This window comes from Triplophysa dalaica, chromosome 14 (genome assembly GCF_015846415.1).
Source record: "Triplophysa dalaica isolate WHDGS20190420 chromosome 14, ASM1584641v1, whole genome shotgun sequence".
NCBI lineage: Eukaryota > Metazoa > Chordata > Actinopteri > Cypriniformes > Nemacheilidae > Triplophysa > Triplophysa dalaica.
In genome coordinates this window covers 14,577,714-14,594,934 of record NC_079555.1, presented here as the reverse complement: position 1 = coordinate 14,594,934, position 17,221 = coordinate 14,577,714, and the positions used below count along the sequence as shown (strand labels likewise).

At 37.1% G+C, this 17,221-nt stretch overlaps 1 protein-coding gene across 5 annotated transcripts in view; it reads right to left on the bottom strand.

Moving 5' to 3' along the window:
• The window catches only part of kirrel3b (kirre like nephrin family adhesion molecule 3b), a 181,900-nt gene extending 181,320 nt beyond the window's left edge, over positions 1–580 (bottom strand). For all 5 annotated transcript variants that reach the window (XM_056766795.1, XM_056766796.1, XM_056766798.1 and 2 more), the window contains exon 1: positions 253–580. In XM_056766795.1, the coding sequence (XP_056622773.1) occupies positions 253–295 (43 nt within the window). In that variant the 5' untranslated portion in view covers positions 296–580. The remainder of the gene's footprint in view (positions 1–252) is intronic.
• Positions 581–17,221: the final 16,641 nt, after the last annotated feature.

Below are 17,221 nucleotides of genomic sequence, written 5' to 3'. Positions count from 1 at the left end.
AGACGCTTACAATAGTGAGATGAGTCTTCTCTCAATGGGGGTTCGATGCAACTCACATGACGGACAAACAAGACGGAAGGCAACCAGCACAACTATTCTGAAGCAGGGGCTGATATTAACTCTTGGTTTCACAGCCGAAACCTCAGAGCTGGTGCACAAGAGTGCTTTGCAAACTCCAAGAGACTTCCAGCTGACACATAGACCACTGACACAGCACAACACCGCGGAGAACAGAAAGACTGGGCGGCTTACCGTGACCTGTTAGCCACAGGATTAGACAGAACTCCAGGATCATCTCGGCACTTTGGAGGGTCGGTGACCTTTGAGGCACCAAGCCAAGAGAGCAAAGATCAGAAACTCGCACACAAGACTCTTCTGAAAGGCTGCTGGTGTCAGTCCCCCGACGTGCTCTCTTAATAAAAGAGGCTTTATTAGATGTTGCGCTCAGAGTCTCTTTCCTTCTCTTCTTCTCGTGTTCCCTTATTAAGTCTCTTTTAGTCTGTGGTGACAATCTGCCGTGTCGTCCAACGGTAGCCGAAGTGACACTCTTCTGATGATGCGTATGCAGACGGAGTCAGAAACTCTGTGGACTCGCACGCTCGCTCTCGTTCTCATACACTGCCGTTCCATTCTCAGGCTCAGAGAATCAGTCTGGCTCGCTCTCCTCCCCACCCCTCCCTCCTCTTGTCTCCCTTTCGCTCAGTGGATGAATGGGGGAAGGCAGGGGCCAGGCGGCTCAGAAGCCCCGCCCACCTGTTCAAGCCAAGCAGTGATGGTGTAACAAGGCTGGGAATCACAGATAATCTCAAAGAAGGAAAGAAAGAAAGCAAGAGTTATAAAGAAAACATTACAAATTTTACGCCAGTCTATTATTATGCTACCAATAATTTAGAAAAAACGGATAAATGAACAAACAGTTTTTTTAATTTTTTGACAGACATTCATTTTAACATTTAAATATTTAACTCTAAAATTGATACTGAAACTATTACTTATTGTACAATAAACTAACATGAAAATTGTATTGATATTAAAGGTCTGACACATGAAATTTTTGCGTCGTCTAGAGTTAGGTTCCAAATTGCATCCAACGGCTCACTCCACCCTCCCATTTGAAACGCTACGGTGGCTTACACGGAACTAAAATGTCGTTGTGTTTTCGTTTTATTACTGAAGGAGATAATGTATTTATGAAATGCGCTCTGTAGAGCAGTTTGTCCATTTAGGGCTACTGTAGAAACATTCCGTGCAAGAGGACCCGAGGTGTATGTAGATAGAAAAAGCTGATCCTAAGATAATAAAATCACAACGCTTCATTTTGTAAGCTCTATATACACCTCTGAAGACATAGTTATGTATATTATCTGGCATTTTGTCAATGGATCCTCCGAAAAATTACACATTGGACCTTTAACTATTATTAAGAAAAATAATAGTTTTGCTGAAAACTTCATTTCTAATTCACGTTGACTAATTCTAGCAAATACAACCTTATTGTAAACGGTTACCAACACAACAAACTGTGGTGAATCACTTTACCTGTCAGTCAAACAATCTCTTACTGTGATTCTACACCAGAAAACCCCCTACAAATAAACAAGAGTTTTTACAATTAGTCAAAAGCAGGGGCAGCATCAGGATGTTTTTTCTTGGGATGCTAACGGTGCAAATTATTAAATGAATGAATGCCTTAGCTAGACAACATGCAATTTTGCCGTTTAAGAACGGAGCATCTTTTTAAAAATATTGTTGTAGTGCATTAGTCTACACTTCTCCTATGGGTGCAATTAGTTATAGTTATTGTTAATTAATTAAAGACCCAGTGATATCAAATCGAAAGTTTATTCCTTTTATGTAATTGCCTTAAGGACGTCAATTAACTGATATGCTCCTACGTTCTGACAAAATTCCCATTTAGAAGAACATGCAAAAAATAAAGAAATTCCATGACATCACGCTACACTGCAGTCTCTTGTCAAAGTTCTCATCCAATCAAATCCGCTTTAGAATCTGTAGAGTCCCGCCCCCTTCATTATAAGACCTGCAGAGGTGACGCCTCATATCAGCCACTTGTTTGCACATTTATTATGTCCTACATTGTGAATAACACATAATGCAGATGGGATATGGAGATGATCTAGACAGTGTAACCATTAACATTAAAGTCTAAATTTCGCATTAATGTCATGCGTGCGGTTGCACGTGAGTGTCCTCCTGGTTCAGAGACTTGATAGCACAGAGCTGATCATTTGCTCGATCATGCACGCAAATCCGCAGAGAAAGCAAAACGTATCTGACCCGTTTCAAGTCTACACAGAATGTTGTATGTTGAGGCTATATGGAAGAGATCAGACATCGCAGCCTTGATGAGTAAAGAAGACAAATGCCAATCTCACTCACCAACATATTTTGATTTTTTTGGTTGAAAACATTATGCAATGTATAAAGCAGCCTAATATACAAACATATTTATAAACTGAAAAAGCAAATGAAGCAGAATACAGCAACGAACATACAGTACAGTCGGCGTATGGTTCTGTTATAACTTCACAAGTTTCTATTAAGAAAACAAGCATATCCACAAGCACAAGGTTCAAGTCCTTTCACTAAGTGTCATATGCTAGCCTAATTGTTCCTTCCATATCCAAAAACAAACTAATCAATGCTGTACCCTTCTGTTCTTTGTATTGAAATAGAACACTTTTTTTTTCAGCAAAGACCACAACGCGTTCCCAAGTGCAGATTAATCAAAATGTTGAATATATCCACAATTGGCCTGTAAATTGTAAACAACAATGTAAACTCCGATTGCACTCTAAGATGGAGAGCTTCTCTTCCAGGTCAATGCGATTTATTTCATATACATTATACATACATATATATATATATATATATATATATATATATATATATATATATATATATATATATATATATATATATATATAAAAAACAATATATAAAATATCAATGGGACTATTCATCGTTGGTGGGAGGGACAATATGCCCGTCAGGTCTGTTTAGTTACGTTGCCAGTCAACTTCATTATTAAACACCCGTTAGCCACTTTTCAATCTTTTTTAATTGTATTAAGAATAAATGGCTTTGTGATCTGATATGTGTTGGGAAAAAGAATCCAGCTAGAGGGTGATTAAAAACCTTTGATGATATGAAGTAGGTAGCGTTGTGTTTACTCTCTATGCCACTGGACTGGCCAGCGTCCTTTTTACCACTTCTCTATTTCATTCAGAAACTGGTAGGCAGAGTTAGTGTATATAGCGTCTGCTTACAAGACAGGCTATTTGCAATCAGTGTAAACAGACACTCCCAATCAATATTGGGAAATCCTTGGGGGGCCTTTGCCGGGGCTAGTTTTCTGACGGGGCTAAAGCCCCAGCAAGCCAACCAACCCCAATTCCCCCAGCGCTGCCACTGGTCAAAAGTTTGTATAGTAGATATCCAAACTGCTGGAATAACATTAGCTTTACTTTTTCAAATGAGTAAAGCAGAGTTCATCCTCATCTTTTATTGCCTACTAATGTAAAAGTTGTTAATCTCACTAATGCATGGCTTGCTAACAAGACTGTTTCACACACTAAATATTGCATGATGCATTTCCCTTCTGTCTCCTCAGCTTTCTCTAAGAAAAGAAGTCAACGAAAACTACATTTTCTTCTGAAAACAACACCGGGACTGAAAAAAATGGTCAAAACATTCTATTTAGTTTTTGTGTAAATTATTCATAGGTAATATTCTTGTGGCCGCCTCACTAAGAGTAAGTCCGGGCGTGCGAATAAGGTTTCTCCTGCATTGTACAAGGATAGTTAAACATGAAATCACCTACGGACATTGTGTGGGCCGGCCAACTGTCCTCCTGAGGAAAATGGCTTAGTAAACAAATTAGGTAGTGCAAATGATGAAAAAAAGGTTTTGTGAGGGCTAGACAGAGGGCACGAGAAGGTTTGGGCTTAAGAGAAAAAGATATCATTAGCTCAGTATAAAACAACAGTTTCTAAAGTCTCTTGATGTTTATTTGCAAGCCTGACTGTAATTCCGAGCCTTGAGATCTTGTTAGCTTTGACAACCATCGTTTTATAATGCCAGATTTCAAACAAGAATTGATCGCTGCATCTGACTGAAAAAACAACAGCCCAGGATCAATATTTCATGAGCATATTTTTAATCACCTGATTTCTGCTTGATAAATCAGCTCTTCTGAAGTGTTCTGACGGTGATGGAAAAACTGGGGAGCACTAAAATAATAAGAAAATATTACGCTCAAGACCTGAACTTGCACAAAGTGCACATTGAGGACATATATTTTATTCATGTATACGCAGACTTTTGACCATACGTTTTCTATAACATTATACATGCAGTATAAACACATTTGGATTATATGTGGCTGTGTCGGCTGAATGTTTATGCGTTTCTCCTGACCTTGGGTCATTGGTTCAGTCGAACACTTCATGACCCACCTTGTGGTTTGCATGAATGCTCCAGGCATTTGGAGCTATGGCGGAGACGCATGTTCGAACCTGCACCATGTCCAAATCTGTCGCCCCTGACGCCCTTTCAATGCTTAATTCCCCAACCAATAAAATGGCAAACAACCTCAAACAATAATAGCAATTATAGCAAGTAATAAACTGTTGTGCATTCGGGAATTGCTCTACGCAATCCAATCAAAAGTTTACATTTTCAGAAAATGGTTTTGCAAAGATCACTCGAATTTTGGAGAAAGCGCCTCTTTGCTTTGAAATTCCCTCAATGAACAGCCATATAAATGTGTCAGAGGAAAATATATAAGCTCTAAATGCAGAGTTCCTAAAACCAAAAGCCCTGAACAGAGCCACGAGAGATTGATCTCAATGTTGGCTGAAGTGTTTTCGCATGGGGATGGAGAGGCAATCAATCTCATTTATGCTGAACTTTCTCACGCCTTCATCTCGCCGCTTACACTGTTCCCGCTCACTCCACTCGCCGACTTAATGACTGAGAGCTGCAAAGTGACCTTTGAAACCTACACCCTTAAAATTACCTGGAACAAAGTGAGCATCAATCTAAAACAAGGAAACGATGGAAATAAGAATGAGAGCGACAGAGTCACGACTCTAATTCTGTGCTGATGAGGGCTGTATGGAGATATCTTTCTGATGAAAATGATTTGCTACTTTGGTCTTCTCTGTTGAGCTCATTGAAATCCTTACGCATCTCTGAGGTTACAGAGAAACACAGGTGAACGTATTACATGGTGAACAATATTGTCCATATGTGATGTCTGTAAAATGATCGGAGCGTATCAAAGTACAGAAAAGAGACTTGCTGACTTAAGCGTCTTCACTTTGGACAGATGTTGAACAAAATAGACTTGAAATGATTTGAAACACACCGTTGTAAGCGACACTGTTTATTGCAGATTAATGTCCGTCTGACAACAATACACGTGCAGTGTTTAAAAAGGATTTCTAATTAAATATAAATTAAATATAATTGATAATGAATACAATTAATAAAAGTTTATTTATAAAAAAGTTGCATAAATGCATAAACTTGATCACTTTAAAATTATATACGACTTAATCAAAGTATATCATATAAAATTAACAAATTAAAACAACATTTAAAAACTGCTAAAGGAAAATGGTCTTCGAAATATAGCCTAAATACGTATCTATTTGATAAAAAATGAAGGAGAACTCCATTTTCATGAATTGACTTTGGAATTGTGCAGTAAATGAAGTCTTAATCCAAAGGAGCTGTGACAATGTATTCAAGATGCTTGAAGAAACGTAATACTGTGAAGTGTAATGTGGGGGTGCTTTCAAAAATAACATCATAAATCATTTTTCATTGTATATTACCTTGGAGATTTTAGCGGTATCTAGTGGTGAGGTTGCACGATGCAACCAACGGCTCGCTCCACCTCTCCCTTTGGAATCACTACAGCAGCTGACACAGGACAAACATTTTGTCACATTTCGCTTTATTTGCCGAAAGAGATAATGTATTTATGAAACTCGATGTATAGAGGTTTGTCCATTTAGAAACAGCATGACAAATTATATAAGGTGACCCGCAGTGTATGTACATAGAAATAGCTCATTCTAAGAAAATAAAAACATAACGCTTGATTTTGTAAGGTCTTTATACACTTTATACACAAGGTCTTTATATTGCATTTCTGTCAATAGATCCTCCAAAAAACTACACACTGGACATATAAGATCACTTACTTATGTTGTAAGCTATAATTTATAGTTCTATATGTGATCAGCTGGTAAAGACAGAAATCAATGGCTTCTGAACCAATCATTTAGTAATTTCTATGCCAGTTGGATGATAAAAAGTGTCTGCCAAATAGGATTTTGCTCAGTTCTGTATATTGAAACTTCTCACTTTTGGCCAGTTGAGCACAAACCGACTTCACTCAGAACAGGTGCTAATAAATACAAATCCTGTCTCTTCCATTGAAGTCGGGACAAAGTGCATGAAAACCGTAAAGAAAACACGAAATAGATTGTATGAAAGGGCGCCATCTGAGCCTCGACTTGAAGCTCCAGCAGCCGACAATTCTGATAATAATACTGTCTTTGTATTAGATGTTAAATGAAGTGAAGCCTGTTGTGCAAAAAAAAAAACCAGAAAGAGAGATTTAAATATGACTGACAGCCCAGTCTCACATTGAAGCAAATGAATAGTGACATGTCTGTTTATGTGACTTGAGCCTACATTTCTACAATGTACGCCAATGTGTTGGGAGTAAAAGCCGGCGGGTTCTCTCTCTCTGTTGTGTGTGTGTGTGTCGATATGACTCTGGGTTGTGGTGATGTCCATTTGAGAGGCATTGTGTGGGTGTCTAAATTTTAAATAAGAGTGTTGTCTTGGAATCAATATCATGAGGCCTACTGTATTTTATTTTTTCAAGGATCTATTCATAAACACAAAATAAAACATGCATAACTGGCTATTTAAAGCATACCAAAATAAACCTAAATTTTTTAATAGATAAAATCTACCCACAGAAAAGAAAAAATGAGAGCAGTTTATGATCTTGCTTTCTTTAGTTCAAGTCTATTTTTGAAATCTTTTGTTAAAGTCTCGCACTTCTCAGACTTCTTACAGACTAATCTCACATGCTGCTCTCTTCTAAATGCGTTTTACAAACAGCTCATATAAACCAAAAAAAATACAGAGGTTTCCGTAAGCTCCACAATAATTGTATCAAATCTATTATTTTACTCTATACATTAACAATGATATTATTTGTGTCTATTTCTCTGAAGCAATCCAAGTAGAAACATCTCCAACAAAGTTTATACCCAAAGGAAAAATAACTCTAATAAGTCTCCTGAGCAACGATTGAACAACTTCTGAACAATAAAAAATCTTCCTCCGGGTACAATTAGAACTCCAAAACAGCAACTTCTTGTTTCCGGATGAATGATTTGCAAAGTGTAGGCAGCCTTTAACTATGGTTTCTTGGTATTTAGCTTGATTTGACTAACATTTCCATTCAACCATGAGGACAAATGGAGACAAAGACAGACCGGCGCATGCAAAGGTTGCATAGATTTGCCTTCCTGATCCACCTTTAAACAAACTAATGCTACCATCAGCAGACCACATGTGGCCAAAGTGTGACACACAGGTCAAAGGCTTTTGCATACGTCAAGTTTGTTAAACATCACCTCTTCACCAAAAGTCCTTCAGTGTTAGATTCCATTCTACTTCAACTTGTATGTGTACCAAACCAATAACCATAGTGCATTATGGGGAAAGATGATGCAAAATGTTTGAGTTCCCCATCTGCATAATGCGATCATGGGATTGTTTAGAACCTGCATGAGTCCAATTTTTACAATCGTGCACAAGCTGGCATGAAGAGCAGGTTGTAGTAACTTTCCACAGGTAGACCGTTGTATTAAACGCATCTCAGCGAGCCACATCCTCTTGAAGTAGCTGGTAATTTGATTTTGGAGTAAGATGTGATTATCGTCTTAAAGTTTCTCTGGTTAAAGGTGTGCCTAAAATAAGATAATCTTGTTGAAGTGGGGAAATGAGAGCTTCTACTGTGGGTACGACCATAAGGTGTTTGGCAGGTGTAAATGAATGCTGCTACCAAACGGCTTTAAAATATTCTCGAGAAAGAAGACAGCAGCCAGAACGAATTGGTTCATTAAAACCTAAACTGTATTTCTAGAAAGTAATTATCCACAAAAACCTACAAAAAATACATTTTCAGAAACATATTTTCTGATGGCGGTAAAGTATTAAAGTGTAAACTTGATAGAGGTGAATTGCGAGTAGGAATCTGCAAGAAAGTGCTGACGCCCGCATGGTACACCGTCAAAGCAAAATATAGTAAAATGTGCAGATTCAGCTGGATATTAACATACATTAATATTCACAAAGTGTTTTGCCACCGGTCCCAATTGAACATGCAAAAGCCGCCTGTATGATGGAGTTTTGAACCCTTTCGCCCTGCTGGACCCCCGCTCGCAGTAAATATGTTTTTGTACATTTCTTGTTTCAAATGAAAGCTAGGAAGTTTTGAAAGCACAGATGTATGAATCAAAACCTCCCTTTAAAGTGTTACCCAAAAATCAACAAGATGCGCAAACAAAACGGAAAGAATGGAAAGAATGTCTGCTTGCATAGGGCACAAAATGATGGTTATTTTTTGTTCTATTGTGTATATATCTGTACAAATGCAATTAGGCTAGTCATACACTTTCTGAAGTGATCAAATAATTATACTTGTTACTGTGGATAATGTGTTCTGCGTGTGTTCAGCACATAGCTCTCCAACAGATTTAATTGTGGCTCTTTTCACAACAGCATCAAAGCACTTCCTTGAAAGAAACTTATTATTCTCTCTTTTTCTTGCCTGGGTATTTGCAGTCAGCTATGGGCTAATTGCAGCTTGTTACAATAACAACAAAGCATTTATTTGTTTATTTTAGAAGGGTGTTACATAGACCTCGACGCCCTATATAGCACAACAATGAGTGCATTCCTTCAGAATGACCAGACGAGGCTCTTTAACATTTTGGGGTCACCAGCAAACTGAATCTCTTCTTCATCTCAAGACAAAGTGTCTTTTGTTAAAAACGTGTCACTCAGGCGATGACCTAGTTAAAGTGTTCTCATGCAGTTGTAAACAGACACGTGTAAAGTTTTACAAATTAGTTGGGCTGTATACGACACTAGCAAACCGTCCCAAGCGATAGTTTACGAAGTACATACCCTTTTGTTTGTTATTTTTAGTGAATGCTGCTGTGCAAATATGTCCATAATGAGCGAAAATAATCACTGAGGTACCGGTGTCGAGCGTAATTGAAGTTGCTACGGCAGGTTTGCGTGTACAGATAATCTGTCAGCGCTTCCGATACCCTTTTGAATCAGCCAGTTAAATTTAAGAAGATGGTCTTTGATGTGAGAGGAAAAAACATTCTGTGCAGACGCTTCCGAGGAAAGGAGCAGTACATCCCATCTGCAATGAGATTTAAGGGCTATTAGGAAACTGTAAATCAATTTTCATATATAAAGAGATACCGGCCGGTTCAATGTGCTAGTTTGACCAAGGCCTCTTGGTTGCCATCTGTGATACGAAAACGACAACATTATTTTAAAATAATAATAATAATTTCTCCCCGAGCCACCTTGCATCAGAAATAATGATAATAATGTTACAATTGTAATAAATAAACTTTTCCACATTAAGTTGAAAAAAGATATCGGGCTATATCTTTGAAGATATTAAGTGGTTGGCGGGAACTTCAGTTTATTATTCCCCCCGTTCGCAGTTGTTTATGTTGGAATTTATAATAATATTATTTTCTTTCTGCACGTGCCATTATTGTGCGGATTACGCCTTTGTTGTTATGTCTGGCTATGTTAATCACATTTTCAGGAGAAAAAAACTCTCTCCTGTATGAAGGACACCAGTGCGTTCATGGGCAGGTGTGAACAATCGCATTAGGATGCTGGGGATGCGCTCCATCTTAGCATTCCCAATATGAAGTATATAAACATACAAAGTAAAGACACAATGCACAAAGTGTCATTGCTCAAGGAGAAGAAACGACCTTCACTTTGTGCACTTTTTGTGGACTCTCAGTGCTGATTTAAATTATTTAAACACTGGAAATGTTTTGTACGATATAAGGACAATTTAGTTCTATGATAACCATGAAAATTCTCTCATAACACAACGTGACAGCACTTGAATATAATGATTAATTCAGGATACCATGAGGGTGAGTGAATTTTCCTAATTCATGTAATAAAGTTGTTTAAAGGAGCAATGTGTAGATTTTACTGGCATCTAGTGGTGAGGTTAAGAAGTTGCACCCAACGTATCCCTCCACCCCTCCTTTTTGAAGCACTACAGATGCTTACACAAGAGTAAGATGTTGTCACGTTTTACTTCTTTGCCGAAGGACAAAGTAGTTTCTGTAGAGCAGTTTGTCCATTGAGGGCTACTGTAGAATAGGGCTGTGTATCGGCAAGTACCTCCCGATACAATACATATCACGATAAATGGGTCACGATACAATATATTGCTATGTATTTCAATACGATACACATTTGCGATATATTGCTGTACTTTAAATAGAATATGTAAAAGGTAGAGCTAGAGATACAACATGCTGTGCACCACCTGGGTTTTTTTGTAAGGATAAGTGAAAAAACACCCCTTACCTATGCAGAGTGGCCATGATGTGCGATGGATAGACCTATAAATCAGAGGTTTGGGTTCCCATACTAAAGATTGCGCTCTTAATGTGGATTGCCCCTCGCCTCTCTGAAAAGCACAGATTTTCTACAAAGCTCATCATTCTGAAAAGCGAGGTGTGCTTTGATTGGCTAGTTAACCAGTGCTTTGTGAGTGGTCGAATATTGCAAGCGTGTGACGGAAATGTATAACCTCTTACTATATGTGTAACATCAGGTTCCAAAGCAATTGTACTGACAGGTCCGCCCACCATACTTCTGTATACATATGGGCGGTCTTTGGAAAATCATATTCATACCATGAACTGAGATGGATTCTTGGGGGTGTGGTTAAACACAAATCGTTTCAGACAGTTTTTGTTGAGCATTCGCTTTTAGATATAATGCATCTTTTGTTCCAACGCTTACATTTTTGCCATACATGTATTATTGCATTATTATTTTCTAATACAGCATTTGCGACCTATAACGCACCAAAGACACAGAAAAACACATGTTCGCGCCATATGACCCCTTTAAAAAATGTTTTGATTGTAGAGGTATCAATATCGATATTCTATCGAAAAAACTAATATTGCGATAGTTACATGTATCGATATTTTTGCACAGCCCTACTGTAGAAACAACATTGTGAATTCCATGTATGGGGACCTGTGGTGTATGTAGATAGAAGTCGCTCATTCTAAGATAATTAAAACATAACGGTTCATTATATAAAGTCTTCATATACCTCTGAACACATAGTTATGTATTTTATATAACATTTCTGTCAATAGATCCTCCAAAAAACTGACAGACTGGACCTTCATGATCACTCACTTGTATTGTAAGCTCGGCCTATAATTTACATATCTATATGTGATCAGCTTGTCATAAATCAATAATTTAGTCATTTCTATTTCAGTTGTATGATAAAAAGATTCTGCCAATAAGTTGTTTTGAAACTTGATTGAATGAATTTTCCTTCAATCTAAAGGCTTATAATCGAAAATAAATTAAGACACATTTTTGTTTTCTTGTATTTAACTTTTGATGACTTAGGCTAGGTGAAAATACATTTGCACCAAGTGCACACTGTAGATGAGAACTTGCCCATGTTGGAGAAGTGCCGCAGGTGTCATTTCATGAAGTTGTTTGAAAGAATGTCCAGAGCGTGCAGAGTACATGGAGAAATGCTAAATGAGTGAAAATGTCGAATGATCTCTTAAAGGGACGGTTCACCCAAGATTACAATTTCTGTCATTAGTACTCAAACTCAAGTTGTTCCAAACCTGTGTAAACGTATTTGTTCTGTTGAAAACAAAGAAAGATATTTAAAACAATGTTAGCTATTGAGATTTTTGGTGTACCATTAAAATGTTTGTAAAAGTTGGCCCAGAACTTTTTGTTATCCTTAATTCTTCCAACTATTTATGTGTTCAACAGAACAAAAAAAAACAATCATTCTTTCTACAATGGTAGTCAAACATTTGGCCTAATATCTTTTTTGTGTATTCAAACAAACAAATAAATGTATACAGGTTTGGAAGAACTTGAGGGCGAGTGAATCATGACAGAAGTTTCATTTTAGGCGGAAATATCCCTTTAAAGTTGCTGAATCTCTTTAAAGTGTAGATGCGTTGAAAAAGCCTCACTACTTTATTATTAACAATGTTTAACCGCAATTGATAGATTCCAGAATAAAAGTTTGTGTTTACATAATTTATGTCTGCGCACAGTGCATATTACATATTACACAGACATATTATGACAAACACAAACTTTTATTTTGGAGGCAATTAATTGCCTTTAATCGTTGAACAGCCCTAGCGTGACTGAGAAAAGTCAGAAGGCTATTAAAATATGCTGTTTCATCTGGTGAAAATACTTGCTCTTCCGGAACTTAAACATTAAATAAATAACAGCAGGTGAACTTCACATCTGTAATATTCACTCGGTCTGATCGATCGGCTTCCATCTGATAAATTTGAACAAGCTATCCTGGTTCATCAGTTAGACCACCACCAAACCAGCACTAATATGCATTATACCAGCTTGGACCAGCATGGAAATTGGTGGTCAGCAGTGGCATAACTGATTTGTCATGAATACAATGCGCATGTTTATCTGTTCTCGAGTGTGTGTGTTGTTATTCAGTCTCCTGGCTCACGTCTGAGCGTGTCCTGCTTGAAGCGCTCTAGAGCGTCTCACCATTCATCTTCATCCATTTATTCTCTTTCCTCCTGGATAAAATGACCTTAATGTAAGTGGCTTTCTGTTTGCAAATATATTGGTTACTTTCAGCTGACTGTAATCCTGAGGGATTACACAGGCTCTTTTGGATCAATGAGAGCTTTATCTGGGTCAGAGCCATGCGGTAGTGAGACAGACCCAAGGTACGGCACGTGCCTCCGGACTGATTAATGGCCCAAAAGACCTTCTGCCCTCCACTGGAAAGTCTTCATTCACTTTGTCTGTGAAGGCACATATAACTGACTAACACAGTTTTGTTTTTTCCGCTTCTCCTGCTTTCGTTTTAAGTGTCACCTGAAGCTCATGTGTGAACAAAAGCAATGACACCAACTCTGAGAGGCCCAGTGAGATTTCGATGAGATTTGGAGACTCTGTAAAAATAAAGGTGCTATCACAGCGATGCCATAGAAAACCATTTTTGGTTTTTCCAAAGAATCATTCAGTCAAAGGTTATTAAAAGACCAATTTGTTTTTTGCATTTTCTTATTTTTTAGAATGTTTTTCCAATGTAAAGGGTTGGTTAAGATCCAAATACCAGTTTCATCGTAGCTTCAGAAGCCTCTACATGACACCAGCCGGTTTTGTCTAGCGAAACGATTAGTCATTTTCCAAGAAAACAAAAGAATTCTGTTCTTTTTAAACATTACTTCCACTGCCTCCACGATACACATCCACGACTTCCTTATTACGCAGTCACTTTGGAAAGGTTACGGGTGATATCAAAAGATTTAAACATCCCTGATATGCACACAAACATATCATTTTAAACCATAATCTTGCACAAAGACATATATCGTGTCATTCCACATTCAAGAACTTTAGAACGGTCTTCTTTCTCCACACTCGTGAACACTGGGTCGGAACTTCCGAATGACCTTTCCAACGTGACTACGTAGTACATAAAGTCTGGGTTGCGCTACATGGAGGCAGTCCGAGGCAGTTAAAGCCATATATTTTTGTTTAAAATGTATAAAACGGTTTTGTTTCGCTAGACAACACCCTTATGCATCGATGGTGTTGTGTAGAGCCTTTTGAAGCTGCGATGAAACTGAAATTTGGACCTTGACCAATTGCCCCCCGTTCAAGTCCATTATATGGAGTGGAACCCTGGAGAGCTTTTCTCATAAGCATCAATTTGTTTTTGACAGAAGAAATAAACATGGTTGAGTGAATTAACATGAAAATTTAATTTTAAAGTGAACTGCTCCTTTAAATCAGTTTGGGGCTAAATGTTTGTTTGTTTAACAAAAATTCTTATTCTTGAATTAAAGGAAAATATACTTTTTTGGGAAAATAACTCAGTAAATTTACATAAATTTATAACTTAAATTTACAGTATTAAACTCAAACGTCGACCCTGTTACCAGAGTTATTGTACAAAAAAATCTAATAGTTTTCTTTAATAAGAGAAGAATATAAGTTTATGTAATATAAACAACATTTTGTCAAATTGTCATTCCCTGAAATTGTAATTGGTGACAGGGTTGAAGTTTGAGTTTCATAAATACTGTAAATTTAACAATTACAATTTCAGTAAAGGGAATGACAATTTGACAAAATGTTGATTATATTCTTCTCTAATTAAAGAAAACTATTAGAACTTTGTACAATAACTCTGGAAACAGGATTGAAGTTTGAGTTTAATATATAAATGTTAAACATTTACATATATACTGTTTAACATTTACAATTTTCAGTAAACGGAATGACAATTTGATGAAAATCTGACGAGTTTACGACTAGCTACTGTTATATTTTTAAACAAGTTTTAGTAAGATAATCGAGTTAAAAATAGTTTTAAAAACATGGAATTGGAACTCAATTAATTGAACCGAAAGGCCATACAGATGTTAGATACGAATCTTACTCTTTCAAGTTGAATTCACCCACTGAATTATGCCTTAACATACAGTAACTTTTTTAAATTACCATCTTTTTGTAATTATGTTCTGTCAACTGCACATAATTCTGCTTCCCTGTTCGAAGGGCTTTCTGACATTGTGTGGATGAGTAGCCTACCGCTGAAGAACATTGCTAATTCATTTCTATTCATAATCTCGTCCGTGAGATGATGTTTCCACCATGCTGTGTTTTTTAAAGTTAAGACTCCCCGTTGTAAGCAATCAATGACCATCACACCAGAGCAATAGCAGTACTTATTCAAACAGACCGTTCTCTTCCTCTGGCCGATGGTGAAGGAGGTTACAGTGAGTGACACTTCCATTAGTGTTCTACATGAAATAGTGCTTATAATTAGATTTGAACTGATATTGTGGATAATGCAAGTATGTAGGACAGCCTCCAAACTCAAAAGATTTACTAAGAGTTTCCAAATCCAAATTGGGCTCTATAGGAGTGTCAATAAGAGTGATGTAACATCCTGCAGCACAACTGCTGTGAATGCCCTCTATAGTCACTTTGGTTCTCTGTGATACAACAATTACTGAAACACTCCCAGATATCTACTTTGAATAAAACACCTAAAGTATTTCCTACAGGACTTTGTGTGACTTGCAGTAGATGACGGCATTTGGTAATTAGCATATTTGTGACATCATCGTATCGTATTTGAATTTAGACTAGTGTTGGGACTACAGATCTGTTTCACTTCTGGGCAATTCCGTGAAAATGTCAACCTTACCACGAAGGAAACCCAGCTTTTTTTTACAGTGGTAACGGCACCGATTTTAACATTTGGTGGTTGGAATACCCATGTGAGATCTCTCTTCAAACTTGTTGAACATTTGTTTGGTTTTTAGTGCATGATTTTTCATAGTAAGGTCAAAGCAATTTTCAGGATTGTCCACATCCCATAACGGTACATATTCCTCATAAATGGACAAATGAAAATTAATATAAAGTTACTATTTCATGTTCTATAAAGAGGCATTCCTTCTCCAATCATTGGGTTTTATTGCTTCAGGATTGTGTATTTTATTTTACAGAAATACTACAGTTTATCGTCTCCAAAAACCGCGTCCTTTTTTTGTCACATCGCATGTTTATTTCCCTTTTTTAAATAGATATTTTTTTCAAAGACTGACATTTTTTGATGTTAAGACTCTATCAACAAGGGTTCAGTAAAATATAAACAGATGATTCAATATATAATCGTAACAAATTCAGTCTCTTAGCATTTTTATGTCACATCCATAACGCAAAATGTCACGTCCATAACACTGGAATTGCCCTTCTACTCTTTGAATTGTCACATCATGTATTTTAATACAGCTGAATGTCCAATAAAGCCATTCTCATTGACATATTTAATGTTTGTTATCAGACAATAAAACAATGTGAAATAGTAACTAAATTCTACCTTTGCTGGTATTAAAAAATAAAATAATTCACATAAATTGATGACAATGACTCCGATAACAGGGTTGAAGGCTTGATGCATACTGTAAATTATACTGTAAAAATACTTGGCGAAAAAAACTGCCAGCAGCTTGGGTAGCAGAGAAAAAACATAGTGACATTTTTGTACAGATTAAAAGTTTTTTATAACCAACTTGTAAACTTTCCAGTACATTCTCTATTTCTGTTTTTTTACATTTTTCCTGCATTTCAACTATTCTGTATACTGACAGTTTTTAAATCGTACGTAAAATAAAATTATTATTTCGGATGAAAAGCCATATCTGTCATATACTGTACCTACTGTATAGGTGAGCTCTTTGTAAAAATAAGTCACAATACTTACTGTAACTCTTCTCTCTATCGGACAAACAGCAAACTTAATGAGATGCTTTAGCTGTGTCCAAAATGAAATACTATACACTATGCACTTAAACTATGCAATATGCACTCAACCATCTAGTGTATGAATTTAAGAAGAGTAGTATCTTTTATACCAACCGGAAGTATATCGGTTTCCCAGCACAAATGACGTCAATCGCACGGCACAATGCGTGTGAATAAAAAAAATTGTGCATTGTTCATTTAACGTAGTTTTCATCTGTTTGTCCCAGCAATACTTTAGTCATCATCAGAATGAAGCGTTATCACTCTGCAGAACAGCTTTGCTCGAGCAGCGTCCGATAGCCACGCCTCCCACTACGTAAGCGGAACTGCGACCGTTGAGTACGTGAAGTAAACATAGTTCCACATTTCGTATTTCGGTTGCAAAAGTGCATCTACTGGGAACTTAAAGTGCACTTATTTTTAAAGAATTTTCAATGTGAATGCACTACTCACACTATTTATACTACACAATGGCGTAGAAAAGTGCCCGACTTGCGACGCACCT